The 18461-nt window shown below is 45.8% G+C and overlaps 2 protein-coding genes across 3 annotated transcripts in view; both read left to right on the top strand.

Annotated features, from left to right (window-relative positions):
• The window catches only part of CCT6A (chaperonin containing TCP1 subunit 6A), a 182096-nt gene that overhangs the window by 124849 nt on the left and 38786 nt on the right, over positions 1–18461 (top strand). The window lies entirely within an intron of this gene.
• Positions 428–17395, top strand: NIPSNAP2 (nipsnap homolog 2). The gene is made up of 10 exons (XM_061604925.1): positions 428–671; positions 3797–3936; positions 4038–4083; positions 4723–4817; positions 6498–6568; positions 9234–9374; positions 10074–10105; positions 12641–12735; positions 14118–14201; positions 15069–17395. Exons 1-10 carry the CDS (start codon positions 583–585, stop codon positions 15131–15133), a joined length of 858 nt encoding a protein of 285 aa, XP_061460909.1. The 5' UTR covers positions 428–582; the 3' UTR covers positions 15134–17395.

The following is an 18461-nucleotide window of genomic DNA, read 5'->3' as shown; positions in this document are numbered from 1 at the left end:
CTTTTGTCAAATAAATCTGGCAACAACAGAAATGTTTCCAATGTGTTTTCAAACTTGGGGATCACGGCATAAACTTTGCTGTTTGGGGTTGTATCTTAGCTCCTCTCAGACTGAAGTCTTTGTACGACGAGTGCCATTTCCAGCTCTTTTCATGGTTTGCTCTGTTTCCCTTTGAAAATAATAATAAAGTCACACAAAAAAGAAAACCCTTTCTGTGGGGGGGGACACAAGCCCTCTGCATACACCACAGGAGCCTAAGAGCCTAGTCCGTGCCGCCCCCTTTGTGACAAAGTGCTCTGTCCATGCACAGAGGCGATTTGCCTCAGGCCCTTTTCCTTCTGCTTATCTGGCGTTGCTTTAAAGGAAGGGGACGCTTGAGGCGCCGGGCGGGCAGCGGCCGCTACCCCGTGCTGCCCAGACGCGTGTGGGACCGGCCCTTCGGCACGCAGCCGGCGAGGCGAGGGCTCTGCCCCTCCGCGCCCCGCTCCTCGGGCTCATCCCTCAAGGGGGCTCCCCCTAGTGGCTGCTGGGGGGCACTGCGCCCCCATTTCCCCTCGCCTCCCCCAGCTCGAGGTGGTCAAGATGGCGGCCGGGGCGCTGCTGCGGGGCAGCGCGGGCCGCCTCCGCCCCTTCCCAGCGCAGGGGGGCCGTTCCCGCCTTTTTCTCCTCAGGTGAGCGGGAGCCGCGCGGGGAAAAGTGGCGGGAAGGGCAGGCCGGGGGGGGCGCTTCTTTTGCGCGCGCTCCCTCCCTCCCCCTCAAGGTCACGGGCTGGTCAGGTGGGGGTCACCCCCAATTGGGGTGGGGGAGGGAGAAGGGGGTCCCCCCCTTTCCACTCCTGCCCAATCACATGACTGATAGCCCCTTCTCCACCCAGCCCCTCAGAAGAGGGGTGGGCTGGGGGGGGACATGGGCGAGCCCCGCCTCACATCCCCCCATTATTAACCCCACACACTAATAAGGGAAGGGGGTCGCCGCCCTCCCCCCATACTTTTTGGGGGCAGAAGGGGGGGCACTGGTGTGCAGCCTGTTAGCTTCCGCCTCAAAGGCGCCAGGATGGCCCCCCAGGGAAGGGCTGGCTCTAAATACCATAAATAAAATTATTGGAGAGACAGTGTGGTGTAATGGTTACAGCGCCGCACTAAGGGCTGGGAGAGACCAAAGTTCGAATGCCTGCTCTGCCACGGAGCTCGCTGGGTGACCTTGGGCCAGTTGCTGCCTCTCAGCCTAACCTACCTCTGAGGGTTGTTGTGGGGATAGATTCAGGAGGGGGAGAACCACGTGTGTGCACCACCTTGAGCTCTTTGGAAGAGGAAAGGGGGGGAATATAAATGTCAAATAAATAATGGGGTGGAGGGGGGTCACCCCATGAATCTCCCGGCTAAACCTCCCATCTAAATTAGGCTGCCACATGTAGGGTAGAGGCGCCGTCACCACCCCGCCTGCCTTTCCGTTCCCCATGCTGCATTAGTATTGATACTGTGTTGTAAGCCACTTTATTTATTCATTATCGCATTTATATTCTGCCTTTCCTCCAGGAGCTCTCGTAGTTCTCTCTCTATCCATTTTATCCTCACAGCAACCCTGCGGGGTAGGTTAGGCTGAGAGGCAGTGACCTGTGGCCAAGGTCACCCAGCGAGCTTCATGGCCCAAGTGGGGATTTGGACCCTGGCTTCTCCCAAGTCATAGTCTGACACGCTAACCATTTGGCCCCAAGCTACCTTGCGGGCCTTCTTTTTGGACCCTCGGAAGAGAATCTGCTCGTGTGTGCATAAGGACTTGCACTTGCTGTGCACTTTTACCGTCAGCAAGCCATGTCAACATCACATAATCCTCCCTGGACCTTCAGGGAAGATAAGGCTACGTGCGGTCCAGGTCGCAAATGGTGGGAAATGAGACACAGCCTGGAGGTTGGGCGGATGTCTTTTGGCTTCATTGTTGCTTTTTACTTGTTGTATCACACTGCACAATTGTGCCACTGAGAATATTTGGGTATTATAAGTATGGCTGAAAACACAGATTTAAAATCCCCTCGTCCCAATTAATCAGCAGGCATGCAAAGACTACATGAGTCTTGAACAACACCTGTTTCTGCACACCGCTTTCTGCGCCAGTTTTGATTAAAAGGAAGCTCCACGATGGCTTTGCCTTCCAAACCACCTCCCCAACAGAAGGACTCCGCTAATTTCATTTTCCAGAGGGACACCCATGTTAGTCTGTTAAAAAAAAAAAGTTGTGTTGCAGCACCTTGAAAACTGACAAACGTTTATTACAGTATAAGCTTTTGTGGACTAGAGCCCATTTCACGTGAATGGGATACGATGGGAATACAGCAGGGCCCTGCGTTTTGGCAGCCCATGTTTCAGCATTCCGCTAATACGGTGGCTAAAATTAGAGTAAGGCCCCACTCATACGGTGCTTGTTCCACTTTTACGGCATTTTCCGGGTGTCGGGCACCATTTTATTGAAGGAGGGGTCTGGAACGTAACCCGCCATATGAGTGGGGCCGTACTGTAGAATACGAAAAGGACAATCTAACAATTCAACTAGAGTTAAATGTATGCAAAACATCTCTACTCAGGGGCAGTGATTGGTGATAACACATTTATTTTAGCATTACCAAGTAAACTAACATCTCCATATGTGCCCACTTGAGCACTCTGGAACTGGCCTTGTTCGGATAATACTCATTCCACACTTGTAAGAAATCTTTCTTTCTGTGTGGCGGCACCTGCTCTTTGGAACTCCCTGCTTGTTGACATCAGGCAGGCACCTTTGCTGTATTCCTTTTGGCGCCTGCTTAAAACTTGTTTGTTTAGGCAAGGCTATCCAGACACATAAATGGTGATGTGTTTTAATCTTTTTTAGTCTGTTGCCATTTTAATTATTTTTAAAATGTTTACTTCTTTTTAACTTTTATTGGTAATTTTAATGTTTTTGGTAAACCACTTAGAGGTTTTTTACAATAATAATAAAGGAAACCATTGTCTCTATTCAGACTCAGATGTATAGTATTGAACATTTGGATGAATTACAACCAACCAAAATGGTCTCTGTATTTGAGGTCTATAATTGAGGTGGGTCAATTTGTAAAAAACAGAGAGGTACTTGTCTGCCCAGAAACCATACCTTTCTTAGACACATGAAGTGGATATGGAAAATGGTTTTCAATGTACGGGTTGGAAGTAGTTCTAGTAGTCAAATAATTGATTAAATTAATTGATTAAAAATATTTTGATTGACTAAAAAGTTGCCACCTGATTAGTCGGTTAGCAGATTTTAAAACCGCTTTTTAATACAAGTTGTTATACAAGCAAATGGAATTGGCAAAATGTGACCTTCCAGGCTTTGTGTGAGAGAAGGGCCTTTTCTAAAGTGTGCAACATCTTTTTTAAAAAGCCGCAAAGGATATCCTTTTTTCTTTAGAACTTTTAATAATATGTAGATTTTGCAGATTTAGGCTGCAATCTAGTGCACGCTAACCTTGGTGTAGGCCCCACTGAGCACAGTGAGTCTTAATTCTGGATAAACATGCATAAGATTGCTCTGTTTATCTATTAATGAGTCAAACTCATAAGATTAGTCAACCAAGATATCTTTAGTCATGTTGAATTGAAGGCAGGTGAACTGCGCACATTCCAAAGATAATGTGGAAAATACCTTGCAGTAGCTGGGAGGCTCGCCACAAATCTGCTCTTTGCTGTTCGGCTCCTCAGTCCTGAAAAAATTTGTACAGGAATGAAGCTTACACAAGTTCTAGAATGGTGCTTTTCTTTGACTGCTATTTGTTCACTTGCAGGGGCCTTGTCTCGTCAGATAACCGATCTCGGGAAGACAGCTGGTTGAAATCGCTCTTTGTCCGCAAAGTTGATCCCAGGAAAGATGCTCACTCCAATCTCTTAGCCAAAGGGGAGACCAGTAGCCTTTATAAATTACAATGTGAGTTGCCATTTTTATATTGTAATATTTCTCCCTTGCATGCTTTTTCTTTCCTTCCTTTTCTTTCTCTCAACCTTTAATGTTGACTTTTCCTGTTTCAGTTCACAATGTCAAACCGGAATGCCTGGAAGCCTACAACAATCTTTGGTAAGTCAAGATGTCGTATGGGATAGTTTGGGGATCTGGAGCCTTACTAGTTAGTAATCCTATACAAACTTTTCATTGCATCCAGCAAGATCTACCCTCAACACAGGTGTTACATGTAGTCAGTGACCAGTGCCCCGTAGTCACCAGGCTGCAGCATTTGGCACCAGTTGCAGCTCCCAAACCAACCTGAGAGCCCTTTGGGAGGAAGGGCAGGATAAATGTAATAAATAAATGTTTCACAAGGTCATTTAGTAAAACAGGCTGGGCTTTTGTTGAGGGTCAGCCATAGCAAAGGAAACATCACACAGGGTGGTATTTTTTTATTTATTGAATGCATTTGTGTCCCAAAAAGTCAGTAGGAATACAGTCCTTGCCTTCAGACCTATGAAAGACACAACACAAAAGGAAAAGGTATTGAGAGGAAGGAGGGAAGAAGCAAACACAGACACCATTTCCTTAAGTTACAGAGTTCTTGCAATGAACTTTCGGCTGGAATGAAAAGATTTCAAGGAGAGGAGGAGCCAAAAGTTGCTGATCTTCAGCATAGCTGATGGAGAGTCCATCTCATCTCCCTCCTCCTCCTCGAGCCTGATGGAATGGCTGCTGTCATTGTGTTCCCTTTTTCTTTTTCTTTTTAAGTCAAGAGGTGCTGCCAAAGATCTACGAGGGGAAGGACTATCCATGTACACTGGTGGGGACATGGAACACGTGGTATGGAGAGCAAGATCAGGCTGGTAGGAGATGAGACGTACAACAGAATGTGCGACTGTGCCAGTGATGTGTGCTTGCGACGGGTGCTCTCTTCCAGGCAGGCTATAGGGTGGGGGCCAAGGTCCAGGGAGCAGAGGGCAACCAACACCAGCAACAGAGAGTAGAGAGCCAGTAACAGTCAACGAGTTAGGATCAAGCCCTGTGGGACCTAGGAGGATTCCCAGAGACAACAGGCAAAATCCAGCAAAATCCAAAGGCCCAGTGGAACCCATATATTATTCATTTAAGACATTTTTATATCGCTAAATTGCTCACGTTTCTAGTGGTGCATACAAAACCAGAACATTCAATCGTAAAGTAACTAAACATCACTTAAAATGCCCTCTAGAACAAGAAAGGCTTAGGCTGCAATCCAGGACACACTTACCTGGGAGTAAGTGCCATTCATCTCAGTTGGGAGGGAGTTCCACAGGCTCGGGCCACAACTCTGAATACATGGCTTCTAGTCATTACAAGCTGTGCATATTTCCTATTCCAACACTTCAAGCAAGGCTGCAAGGAATTTAAAGGGGTGTTGCTCTGGTTTGATCCCAGCCACTGCGCACCATTGAATGGTTTCAGATGGCATCTTTTGCTTCCTCCAGCAGCTGTTCAGGAGAGCAAACGCTCTTGGGTGGCTGGCCGGCTGATTCAGGCACCTTCTGAGTGGCCACTCCCAGGTCTGAAAGCACCCCTCCGCCAAACCCTTAGAGAGGTCTTCATGGAGTTCCCGTTAAACTGGCTGATTCAGGGGGCACTCTGGCCAGTTCATGGTCTATGAGACTTCCTGGGCAGATAATGCTGGCTCAGAGTCACTATCAGAGAGGAATGAGTGACTGAGTCACAGTTTGCACTCTCCCTCTTGCTGGTAAAACCTTTAGAAGTGCGTCTGTGGAGGAGCTACGTTGCTCTTTATTTATTTTAGTTTTTCTTTAACAAAATTTATATACCACTTACTGGCCAGAAAACATCTAAGTGGTTTGCAACCACTTGTGCCTCTTGCCCTTCCCATTTCAGTGGGACTTGCATAGGAGATATTCCCTAGAGGATTGTCCCATTTGCCTTTTTTGTTTGCCCTTTGAGTCTTCTGCTGGTTGAGAAAGGAATTGTGTAGATGTAGGGAAGGGCAGTGACCAATCAGTAAACTAGAGGGCTTGGAGCAAAGAGGGTGCTTGGAGGCTAATTGATGCATTTCAAGGAAGAAATGGTGGCAAACGATCTCCAGATTGCCTCCTGGAAGATCCCTGAGTTGAGATCTCCCAGAGCTGATGGGGAAGGGCTGTACCTTAGCAGCAGAGCATCTGCCTTCAATGCAGAAGGTCCCAGGTTTAATCCCTGGCATCTGAAGGTTAAAGCTGGTAAAGACCCCTGCCTGAAATCCGGGAAAGCCACTGACAGGCAGTGAAAACAGTACTGAGCTAGATGGATTCAGTGTAAACCAGCATCCTGTGTTCCTAGGCACCGAAAGGAAGTGAGAGGGCTAATGGCCCACATCGGGTTCTGCAAAAGGTGCGCTGGTGGCCACCAGGAATGGAAGGAAAGGTGTGGGTGAAACAACAATGGGAGGTGGGAGTGGGCTAGGAAGAAGCAGAGGTTTGAGGGGCCATTTGGAAGCTCACTGTCTTCAGAAGGGGAGTCTTAAATCTCCTCCTTTTTCATTGCAGTCCATCTCTGGCGGTACGAGGGAGGTTATCCAGCCCTTCAGGAAGTCATGAGTAAGCTTCGACATGACAAGGTAAGGCCAGGTAAAGAAGGTGGGACTTTGTCAGCCTGACGACATGCTGTTAGATGGGCCTAAGCACTTTGACTGCAGTGGGCTTAGGTGTGCCTAATTTCACATGAGATTGGGCTGTATAACTTCTATATAGAAATCTAAACAGAGGTCTGGGAATCACTAGTGGGGAGAGTTGCTGTTACGCTCAGGTCCTGCTTGCACGCTTCCCAAAAGAGGCATCTGTTTGGCCACTGTGAGAACAGGATGGTGGACTAGATGGGCTCCCACGACCTGGTTCAGCAGCCGGGCACTTTTTATGTTCTTATGTCTATCTACTCCATCTGCCTCCAGGCTTAGTCTACTATAAATTGTCACAGAGACTGGCTGCTACCATAAAATGTTGTCCTCAGGAAGCTGGTCCAGTCTCTGGGTCACTTTAATTATATTGCCAATATTGCATTATGTCGACACACTTTCCACAGTTTCAGAGCTGCTTCAGGTAATTGGCTGCCCAGTTCTGGTTAAAGTTTAAACTGTGCCTGGTCATCCAGCCCCGCAAGACAGCCTTGGGAGTCCCAGCCACTGACTTACGCTTCCACAGTGTTCTATACCGTTTGTTTAAGGAGAAAGTAAAAGTGTGTGTTTGTGTTTAACATGTCACCATTTCACAGCAAAAGCAAACAACCCTCCCTTCCCCACCCCGCTAATTCAAAATACAAATTACACATTTTAATCAATATCATATAACATTTTTATATATATGTACACACATACATGCAATCTTGTTTATTTGTGACAGTGACTAACAAAACAGATACTGAAGTTTTGAAACAAAACATTTGGCTCTTGCCTTCTTTAGCTGCTCTGATGTGAATCAAAGGGTGCTATATCTTTACCTTGTTAGTCACTATAATAAATATGGGTTGTAGCCAACGCTAGTCTTACTCAGATTAGACCCACTGAAGGTAATAAACATGACTAACTTAGGTTCATTACTGTTGATGGGTCTGCTCAGTAGAACTTGGTTGGATACCTCTCTCTCTCTCTCTCTCTCTCTCTCCCTCTCCCTCTCCCTCTCCCTCTCCCTCTCCCTCTCCCTCTCCCTCTCCCTCTCCCTCTCCCTCTCCCTCTCCCTCTCCCTCCCTCTCTCCCTCTCCCTCTCTCCCTCTCCCTCTCCGTGATTAACTGCATCCTTGTAGGATTAATGCATCTTTCCAAACTTGACTGAAATGCCGTTTTCTGCTTTTAAAATCGCCTGTCCGCCTCTCTCTCTCTTGGTTGGTTGGTTGGAAGTAATTCAGTTGTGTACTGATGGCAATCCTGCATAAAAGAAATCTTCCTTTGCCCCTCGAACTTAACAATACTTATTGCAAGAGTTTGTCCATCATCAAGGAGTCCCAGAATTGATATATAAGTTTATATATATATCAAACCAAGATATATGCTTGGATTTGGTGCCCTTTCAGTATTGAGCTCTCTATGTCCAGGCAGAAAAAGCATGTTGTTGTTGTTGTTATGTGCCTTCAAGTCAATTACAACTTATGGCGACCCTCTGAATCAGCGACCTCCAAGAGCATCTGTCATGAACCACCCTGTTCAGATCTTGCAAGTTCAGGTCTGTGGCTTCCTTTATGGAAACAATCCATCTCTTCTTTGGCCTTCCTCTTTTTCTACTCCCTTCTGTTTTTCCCAGCATTATTGTCTTTTCTAGTGAATCATGTCTTCTCACGATGTGTCCAAAGTATGATAACCTCAGTTTCATCATTTTAGCTTCTAGTGACAGTTCTGGTTTAATTTATTCTAACACCCAATTATTTGTCTGTTTTGCAGTCCATGGTACCTGCAAAGCTCTCTTCCAACACCACATTTCAAATGAGTTGATTTTTCTCCTACCTGCTTTTTTCGCTGTCCAACTTTCACATCCACACATAGAGATCAGGAATACCATGGTCTGAATGATCCTGACTTTGGTGTTCAGTGATACATCTTTGCATTTGAGGATCTTTTCTAGTCCTCTCGTAGCTGCCCTCCCCACTCCTAGCCTTCTTCTGATTTTTTGACTATTGTCTCCATTTTGGTTAATGACTGTGCCAAGGTATTGATAATCCTTGACAAGTTCAATGTCCTCATTATCAACTTTAAAGTTACATAAATCTTCTGTTGTCATTACTTTAGTCTTCTTAACGTTCAGCTGTAGACCTGCTTTTGTGCTTTCCTCTTTAACTTTCATCAGCATTCGTTTCACATCATTACTGGTTTGTGCTAGTAGTATGGTATCGTCTACATATTCTAAATTACTGATATTTCTCCATCCAGTTTTCACACCTCCTTCATCTTGGTCCAATCCCGTTTTCTGTATGATATGTTCTGCGTATAGATTAAACAAATAGGATGATAAAATACACCCTTGTCTCACACCCTTTCCAATTGGGAACCAATCGGTTTCTCCATATTCTGTCCTTACAGTAGCCTCTTGTCCAGAGAATAAGCTGCGCACCAGGACAATCAGATGCTGTCCCCACCCCACCCCCATTTCTTTTAAAGCATACCATAGTTTTTCATGATATACACAGTCAATGTCCATGCAGAAAAAGCATAAACTAGGTTTTTTATACGTATAAAAACATGTAATGTCCTCCTATTATAATTGTAAGGATTCTTTCTAGATTTTTTATTTTAATTTTAGGGGTTCATGGAGTTTCGCAAAGCAAGAGGAAACATGCTTCTCTCTCGCAAGAATCAGCTGCTGTTGGAGTTCAGTTTTTGGAACGAGCCTGTTGCCAGGGCAGGGCCCAATATCTATGAACTGAGGTCTTATCAACTTAGAGTGAGTGCCTTTTTATATCTATATAATGTGCTTCATTTTATATATATGTGTACAGACACACACATATACACACACACACCTCTCTCTTCACCTCCATCTCAGAAAGTAGTCCATCTGTTACCAAGGGAAATTCAGACATTCACAAATCAAGCCCTGTATTCCAGTTGTAAAATTTTTGTCAGGCTGCCCTTGATGGTTGTTCAGATAATCCAGCTGGCAGGTAAGAAGATGGCAGGTTCGTTCCTGCGGGAAATGAACCGCTGGAAGCACATTGCAAAACTCTTTCAGTGCCTTGCTTGTTTCCTCTTGAAAGTTTTGCCTTGAGAAGTGGCTACATTCCCTAACAATGCAATCCTACGCATTTTTACTGAGAAGCAAGTCCATTGTGTTCAGTATATATAATATTTCTGACAGAAGCAAACATGCTCCTTAACAATGTCAACAACTGTTGGCAATGAAAATTGAGACATTATAAAGGGTGTCTAGGAGTTCAGCCTTAGATTGGTACACTGGGCCATGTCTTTTGGACTGAGACATCTTTTTTCTTACTGAATAGAATCCAAAGGAGTTTCTGGAGGCTCGAGGTGCAGCCCACATTAGCTTCCCAATCCAGGGGGAGGGGGAGGGGTGCTCAGGGGGAAATAGGAAGAACTATTATGCTCTTAGAATCTAGTCACATCCTCTGTTGTTTTCTTTCAGCCTGGAACCATGATTGAATGGGGCAACTACTGGTAAGTATCCCTCACTGCACTAGGAGTGACATCGTAGTCCAGCAGTGAGGCATAGGATCCGACCAGCAGTCCCCGCAGGCCACTCTGTCAGATGGGTGGAGCCGGCCACTTATCAATTTCATGGTATCACAGAACTGCTGCAGAATATAATATAATATAATATAATAATATAACGTGAATGGAAAGAATCAGGAGTGCACTCCAGATTCTTTCTTTTCTTTCTTTGCAGGAGCAGTTTGGATTCAAGCCATGTCTGCAAAGGAAGATTCTTCCTTTGAATTCAGGGTGTTGACTGCAGAAAAGGAAGCCATGGCAGAGCTAAGGAAGGGACAGAGGAAGGGAGGCCACGGGCCAAATGAAAAAGTGCCACCAGCCAGAGGTTCATTATCTACACTGTAGGCATTGCGTTTCTTGTGTGATAGCACTGTAAGAGTGTGTACAAATGTACATAAAAACAGTAGTTGCCATTTTTCGTCTCCGATGGGCTGAGCCTCCCATTACTTTGTTAAAGTTAGATGTCCTTATCGGTGATTCCAGGTCACTTTCAGTCATCAGAGTAACCCTCTTTCTTTTTGTTATTTTTAAAAATAACACATTTGCTTCCATACTGTTTAACTGAATAATTCTGTGAGCATTTTTTGAAAACAGACACACAATTTTTCTAATCACTCTGGGAACAAGGGAGGAGGTGGGTTCATGATGCCATAGCAGCCGGCCAGTTGGTGCTGTGCACAGTTGGCTTCTGCTGCAAACCTGCTGAACTGGTTTTCCTTGAACTTGACTCTGGAGAGGAGTAGGTACAAGGACTGTTGTAATGCACCATCCCAAAGCACAAGACTGTTTTTCAGAGCAGATGAACAAGGTGAGGACCAAGAACTCCAGCTTATGGCTGTGTTGTTCTGTACCGTGATCTCATCACTTGTTTGATTAACTGGGTTTGTTGACACACACAAAGGGTGAACACCCGAGAGGCAGACACCCACCCCCTCCATGGGAAAAATAAATGTCAGAGTTGCACACTGACAAAACAAAATTGGAGGGGAAAGGGGGTTGCAGCTTTTCAGGAATAAATGGTGTCGGGGGGTGTCTCCTGATGAGCATAAATTACTCATAAAATCAGTCTGTGGCTTGCTATTTATTGAAAGCATACATATACACACTAGGTGTTGTTTTTTTAATATGTGTAAAAAAATCTGACCAGGTTTAACCTCAGTTCCTCATCTGTGAACTGAGAAAAGATGGGGCCTGTTTTGTAGGTCACTGCATCCCACCCTGGGATCCAGTGTGATGAAGGTTGGGTTATAAATATCCTGGATATATACATCATGCATGGTATAGGGAAAAAGGATAGGCCTGTTTCATAATACTAGGACCCTAAGGCCATCCAGTGCAGCCGAATGGTGGGAAATTAGGACAGACAAAAGGAACTATAGAAAGTGATGGCTGCCATCTTGGGTGGCTTAAAAAGGGGATTACACAGATTCATAGAGAATAAGACTATCAATGGCTACTAGCCACAATAGCTATGCGCTGCCCCCAGCATAGAGGCAGAGTGCTTCTGAATACCAGTTGCTGGGAATTACAAGTGGGGAGAGTGCTCTTGCACTCAGGTCCTGCTTCGAGGCTTCCCAGAGACATCTGGCTGGCCATTGTGAAGACAGGATGCTGGACTAGATGGGGCCCCCTTTGGCCTCATCCAGCAGTCAGGCTCTTCATATGTTCATACGCAGTTTTGTAGCATTTGCTGCCACAAAGTGCAGGGAATGAGTGATCATAATCTCTTGAGAAGTGCCTTCCAAACAGTGAGTCTCATGAAGAGTTCACCAGAACTCTGCATCAGGTGGTAAACAAATGTTGACTGATGGTAACGACATGAATCTGCATCTGTTGACAGTCTTAGGACAGAATTTGAGAGGAGGTAGCAGACATTTTGGTGCTATGGGGGTATTAGGCTGCAACAAAGCCATCCCTGGAAACAGAAGAACTGGCTGTTATATCTCCGTCTGTAGGTGAAACACACGGATCCCTTGATAGGTGGAAAACAGTAATAAAGAGAAACAAATTAGTCTTTATGTTAGCAAAGGTGGAAAGCAAAACCTGATACCTCTGTAGCACTTAAGGCCCTCATTTGGATGTCTGTGACCTCCACTCAAATTGTGCCTTAAGACCCAACAGATGCAGACTCTTGCAGCTTGTCAGACTCAGCCAAGATTTTCATTTTCCTTCCCTTACTTTGTTGATAAAGCTTTTGGAGATCTCAAAAGCTTGCACATGTTTTTGTGATACTTTGGCTGGTCTTATAAAGGTAAAACCTAATGTGTCTTCTTCATTTTTCCCCCTATGGCCCAACGCAGCTGTCTTTTATCTAAAAATTGATGTGGGCTTCTAGCCATTTGAAATGTTTCTCTAGCTCTGAATGCTGAGGGGCTATAGCTCCTTGCTGCATTCTAGAAGGCACTCTTACTCCTACCTTTGTGATGATATTGGCTCTAGCCCTCATGTCCTATTCGTAAAGACCCATTTTCTTACTTCCAGGGCCCGTGCCATTCGTTTCCGGCAGGATGACAAAGAAGCTGTCGGTGGCTTTTTCTCACAGATTGGTCAGCTGTACATGGTTCATCACCTTTGGGGTAGGTAGGGCTGAAGTTTGCAGAATGGCTGTGGTAGAGCAAAAGGTCTCAGGATCAGTCCCTGGCTGCATCTCCAGGAAGGACTGAGAAGGATCCCACCTGAAACCTTGGAGAGACATTGCCAGTCACTGCGGACAGTTTAAGTGGCCCAGTGATGTGGCTCAGATTTAGGCAGCTTCCTGTCTGCCCTAGGAGTGCATCTTGCTGCTGCTCTAGCTCAGCCCCTACATAAAAAATCAGCTTGACAATGATTTCATCATCATCATCATTTTATTATGATTATGATTAACATATCACCAGCCCTTCACCCTGAGGTCCCAGGGTGGGATATAGCCATTTAAAATACATCCTTAAAAACAATTTGAAAACTTAACAATCACAAAAATAGGGTGGATCTTAAAAACGAACATCTCAGGTGTCAAAAGGCCAGTTTAAAGAGGTGTGACTGAAGCATTTGCCGAAAACTGTATAGTGGTGGGGAGAGAGTTCCAGCTTAGGGGCTGCCACAAAGAATGCCCTCTCCTGGGCCATACCCCCACCCCCCAAAGTCTGAGGGCAAAAGAACTATCAAGAGAGCCCCCTCTGCTGATCTTAATAGGGTCTTTAGGGAAGGAGGTAGTCTTTCATATTTGAGGCCTAAGACGTTTGGGGCTTTAAACACTTACATGAGCACCTTGAATTGGGTCCGGAAATGAACTGGCCTTCTAGGGAAGGTTTGGGCTTTGTTCATGCTCAGATTGCAGCATTTGCAGTTGGGAAAGAGTTTTCCTCCAGGACAGACAGTCTTAAGTACTCCTGTAGGGACTGTTCAGGAGCGTGCACCTTGCTTCAGCATTGTCCACATACACCATATATGAAAGAGGAACAGTGAAGTCCCATGAAGCTATCCTAGGGTGCTCCTTGATTTTACGCTCTAGGGAGGTAGCAGGTCCTCTCTGTGGTCAGAAAGAGGTTTCCTGGAAAAGGCCAGAGCATGATCTACTCAGGCATGGGAACAAACTGTGCAGGAGTAGGGGCATGCCTTCTTCTTTAATGAAGAGTTTGCATTCCCCCTCTCTCCATTCCAATAGTACACGGCAAGCAGTTTAGTTAAACTGAAGCTTGTGAACCTGCGGAGACGGTCCTTGCCTCCTCGTAGAACTTCAGTTTCCGAGGGTCCGTGGGGAAGGGTCTGTTTAGGGTTTTAATGAGATTTTAATGAACCTCATTATTAAGATAGGGTTTTAATAATGATTAAAAAGCTCTTTAGGGTTTTAATGAGATCAGCCCTCAGGTACTTTATTTATGATATTCTGCTGTGTTTGAGAGGAAGGTGCTGGTGGACCTCAAGACACTGATTGCTCCAAATTATTCCCCTTTCCCCCCTCCCGCAACACTTCCAGCTTACCAAGATCTCCAGACAAGAGAAGACATCCGGAATGCTGCATGGCACAAGCCTGGATGGGATGAGCTGGTGTACTATACAGGTAACACCAGGACAGAGAATGCGGCAATAGGGACTCGCCCCAAGTCACATCCCCGTCACGGCCACACCGCCTCTGCCTAAGACATACCCCTCCCTGGCCCTGCTCTGCGCCCTGAATGCTTTTGACTGGCTGGAATGTGTCTTTGAACTCTGGGAATGGCTCTTGCACATCTCAGATGGAGGACAGAGAGAAACAAGCCTGTTTGCATTCATTGCTCCACCCACTTTTCCCTCTGTCCCTGCCTACCATCGGGATATGGCCCCCAGAAGAGAACTCAGTCCTTCCTTGGGTTGAAAACGTTTTCCCACCCTGAGGTCACAGTTTAATTCAGGTGTCGCAGGGACAGGTACCCCCAAACCTAGTACAGGGTTTCCTTTTCCTTTGGGGTTGGAGTCTGTCCATGTTTAACTTGGGAGATCTGACTTTGGGGCGCTTTCTTGCAGGAGCAGGAGATGGATGGGACTGACAGGTGTTTTATTCATCCCTGTGACCTCATATCCCTTCAAATGTGGTTATGGGTCTGGTTTTTAAAATAACTGCTGAAGGCTGGCTCAAGGGAGCAGTGAGGTTGGGCATTTGTTGGGGCAACAGCCCCACAACAGCAGCAGCATCTATGATGTGTGGAGCACCCAGGAAGGCCAAGGGCAGTGTGAGTGAGCGCTCAGCTTGCACATCCTGCCTCTTCCAAGTTAAGGTGGGGCCACTGAAACCCCCTTTGCTAGGGTCCCCCAAATCCTGGAACTGACCCTGCTTTCTCTATAATGCTTCGATGGCTCCAAAATCCCCTCACATTTCATTTGTATCATCTTGCATACACTCTTATTTTAATGGGCAAACACAATTTCTTTCTTTCATTCTTTCTTCCAGTGCCCCTCATTCAGGAAATGGAATCCAGAATAATGATACCATTGAAGATTTCTCCACTCCAGTAAAGGCACAGGTTGACTGGTGCAGATTTAAATTAAGAAGCATTTGTCTTTTAGTTGATTTGATGCTATGTGTGTATGGCAATGGAAAACCAGACTTCTGAGAGTACTGTATACTGGGACTCACAAACGAGACCTCTTTTCTCCAGACCCTTCAGGGAGCACTTGGGAATGTCTTGGGGGAGAGTCATGGGGTCATATTTAAGTCTTAGTGTTCAACCACCGAGCCAGGTTCTCTATGAAACAGCCTCTTTCAAACGCCCTCATAGGTATTTGGAGGCCGGGATGGAAGCGCGCAAGCTTCAGCAGTAGTTGCATGAGCTTGAAACCCTTGAACGGCGCTGTATTTAATGATGGGGCGATTTGCCACATGCTCTCTGATGCATTCTTTTTTCACAGTCATCTTTGCTTATCGGGCCTGCAAGGCCTTCCTCTGGTGCCACAAAGTGTTGCTAGAGAAAGTAGCCGTCCTCCCCCTTTCCCACCTGGATTTGAGCAGAGTACAGCGGGGATCCTTGCTTTCCTTTCCCTTTCTAAAGCAACAGTTCTGTTCAGCTTGCCTGCCCTGGGGAAGCACTCCATATTTTAGTTTTTGCTTTGTCCTAGACCAAATTTATCTTCGCCATCAGCTAAACCAGCCTTCTGCAACTTGGAGCCTTCCAGTTCTTTTGGAGTACAACTCCCATCAGCCCCAGCACATGCACATGCTGGCTGGGGCTGCTGGCGGTTGTCCAAAACAGGTGGACGGCTGCAGGTTGGAGAAGGCTGAGCTAAACACATTTTTCTAGGTAGCACAACTGTGTGTGGGCTGGCGGAAGGGGGAAATTATGTTTAAAGGCTCCCATATTGGGGGAAGGGGGAACCCTGCATGTGGAAAGCTAGCATGTCAGGGAAGCACCCAGGCCAAAGCCATTAATAGGTGAAGCACTGAGACAACCCCCCCCCCCCCGCAATCCTACACCTGCAGTTTGAAGTGGGTGCATCCTTGAAATCCTTTTCAACCTGCTGTAATGTCTGGAGGGGAACCCATTCTCAGTTTGAACGATCAGCCCTAGGAATGGGCCTGCTTAACTTGTATGATCTGGTAGACCAGCCCTCTCCAACCTGGTGCCCTCCAGATGTTGTTAGACTACGACCCCCATGAGTCCCGGCCAGCACAGCTGTGCTCCCATCTGCCCCAGCACCATGCAGCTGTGCTGGCTGGAACTGAAAGAAGTTGTAGTCAACAACATCTGGAGGGCATCAGGCTAGAGAAGACTGGGGGGGGCGTATATTTGTCCGCTTCCAACAGCGGATGCCATCTCAAAGATGTATGTCATCAGTTGCCAGCCACCACTTTTGCCAGCAAAAAGCAGTGCCCCACGCTACTCTCCTGAGGCACGTGGCTTTCTCCCATACCGGAAGGTGGTGGCTGTGTTGTTTTTAAGATCCACAGTGTGATGCGTCGTGAATGTCAATGTGATGTCATATCATGGAAAAATCCTTTACAAATAACAATAATAATTCAGTGTATGGTCAGCAGGTACTTGTGCACCTTGCTCCTATCAATTGTTACTGAGAAGTCCTATTGTGTTAAAAGGGCTCTGCTTCCAAGAAAGGGTGCATAGGAGCAGAGGCTTAGGATGGTGCGTGTTAGGAAGACCCCCGCCCCCATCGTCTCTCCACTTTAAATGGGAGTTCAGATCAGTAGGGAAATAACAGTGGGGGGAGGGGGGCTGTGTGTTTTGGGGGTGGATTCTCTGTAGCTGGAAGAGGTGTCGCTGAAGCTCACTGTGGCAAAGCTTAAGAACTGCCAGTCTTATGGGGTCATATGAGCAGCTGTAAAGAGGAGTTGGTGGCATGAGCATTTTTCAAGCGCTCCTGGATGATGCAGTGAAGCTGGATGTGAGGAAAGCCTTTTTTATTATGAATAATAAGCATTCAGGATTTCATCCATTTGTGTGGTTTGATTAACATAATTGCAGAAGGTGATTCTGAAAAGATGCATCAAGATGGGGCGTGTTAAATCACTTAGGACTGGCACAAATCACTGCATTTCCCATGTCCAGTTTTCTATTTTTGATTACATGTTAGAATAGAGGGATTTGTGTATGTGTGTATGTCTGTCCGTAAAGTTGTGAACACCCTGTATGTTGAAGCAGTTATTTTGTTAGCTAATGAATCAGTGCAATATGCTGTATGTCCGATTACCTAAGAAACATCCACTTTATACATTTCAGCGAGTTTTCTGGCAGAATGTGTCAATAAAATCCTATTGATTTTCGCATATTTTGGCAGTTTTTCAACTTGTTTCAGTAAAGCTGGATTTCGCGTTTCTGCTGAGATGACCACAGAGAAGCTACTCTACTGGAATCATATTCACATAGATCTGGAAGAAATTGCCATTTAACGAAGTGAGTATGTGGCAGCTCTAAAAAAGGTGAATTCCATTGCTAGGAATTCATTAGGACAGGAACTGAAAACAAAATTGCCGACATCATAATATCATACAAATCTGCAGTGAGACCACACTTGGAACACTTTGTACAGTTCTGGTTGCCTTGTCTCAAAAAGACTAGGTGAGTAAGAAGGGACATGATAGCAGTGTATAAGATTATGCATGCTATGGAGAAAGTGAGCAGAGAGAGGTTTTCCTCCATCAGTACTAGAACTCAGGACATCCATTGAAGCTGAATATTAGAAGATTCGGGACAGACAAAAGGAAGGACTTCTTCACACAAATGTGTAGTTTTAACGATGGAATACACTCCCACAAGACACAGTAATAGCCACTAACTTGGAAGGCTTTAAAAGAGGATCAGATAAATTCATGGAGGATACCGCTAGCAATGGCTACTAGCCATGATGGCTATGTTCTGCCTCACTGTGGGAGGCACTTCGAATACAAATAGGGAAAGCGCTCTTGCACTTGCAGGCTTCCCTTTTGGGTCATCTGCTTGACCACTGTGAGAACAAGATGCTGGACTAGATGGGCCTTTGGCCTGACCCAGAAGCCAGGCTCTTAAGTAGTAATGCATAGGAGTGCACAGTAAAGCTTCCAGTTAATGCAAATTAAGGCTTTGGTGCTTGCTGCTTAGAGACAGGCAGTTGGACTTCCGTGCTGGGTCCATATCTGCCCTTGTAGAGATCCATCGGGGCTGGGGCTGCACTGAATTTCGTATTTTGATTTGAACCGATTTCTTGTGTGTCATATATATATATATATATATGGAGAGCAAATGAAATTTCCTGATTTTTTTATTCCTCCCTCCCCATTTGCAATTGGGAGCCTTAGTGCCTTATTTCCTTCTGATTGACAAACCAGGTTAATGAAACAGCTTTGAACATTGTGTTA

The sequence above is a fragment of the Rhineura floridana genome, chromosome 21 (assembly GCF_030035675.1).
Source record: "Rhineura floridana isolate rRhiFlo1 chromosome 21, rRhiFlo1.hap2, whole genome shotgun sequence".
In the NCBI taxonomy this organism is placed as follows: Eukaryota; Metazoa; Chordata; class Lepidosauria; order Squamata; family Rhineuridae; genus Rhineura; species Rhineura floridana.
The sequence above is the reverse complement of the archived record's forward strand: the minus strand, read 5'-3'. Positions and strand labels throughout refer to the sequence as shown.

Coding starts and splice junctions, on each gene's coding strand:
- NIPSNAP2 (XM_061604925.1), top strand. CDS start 583: ATGGCGGCCGGGGCGCTGCTGCGGGGCAGCGCGGGCCGCCTCCGCCCC. Junction 6,569..9,233: donor GTAAGCTTCGACATGACAAG/GTAAGGCCAGGT, acceptor TTTTAATTTTAG/GGGTTCATGGAGTTTCGCAA. Junction 14,202..15,068: donor TGAGCTGGTGTACTATACAG/GTAACACCAGGA, acceptor TCTTTCTTCCAG/TGCCCCTCATTCAGGAAATG.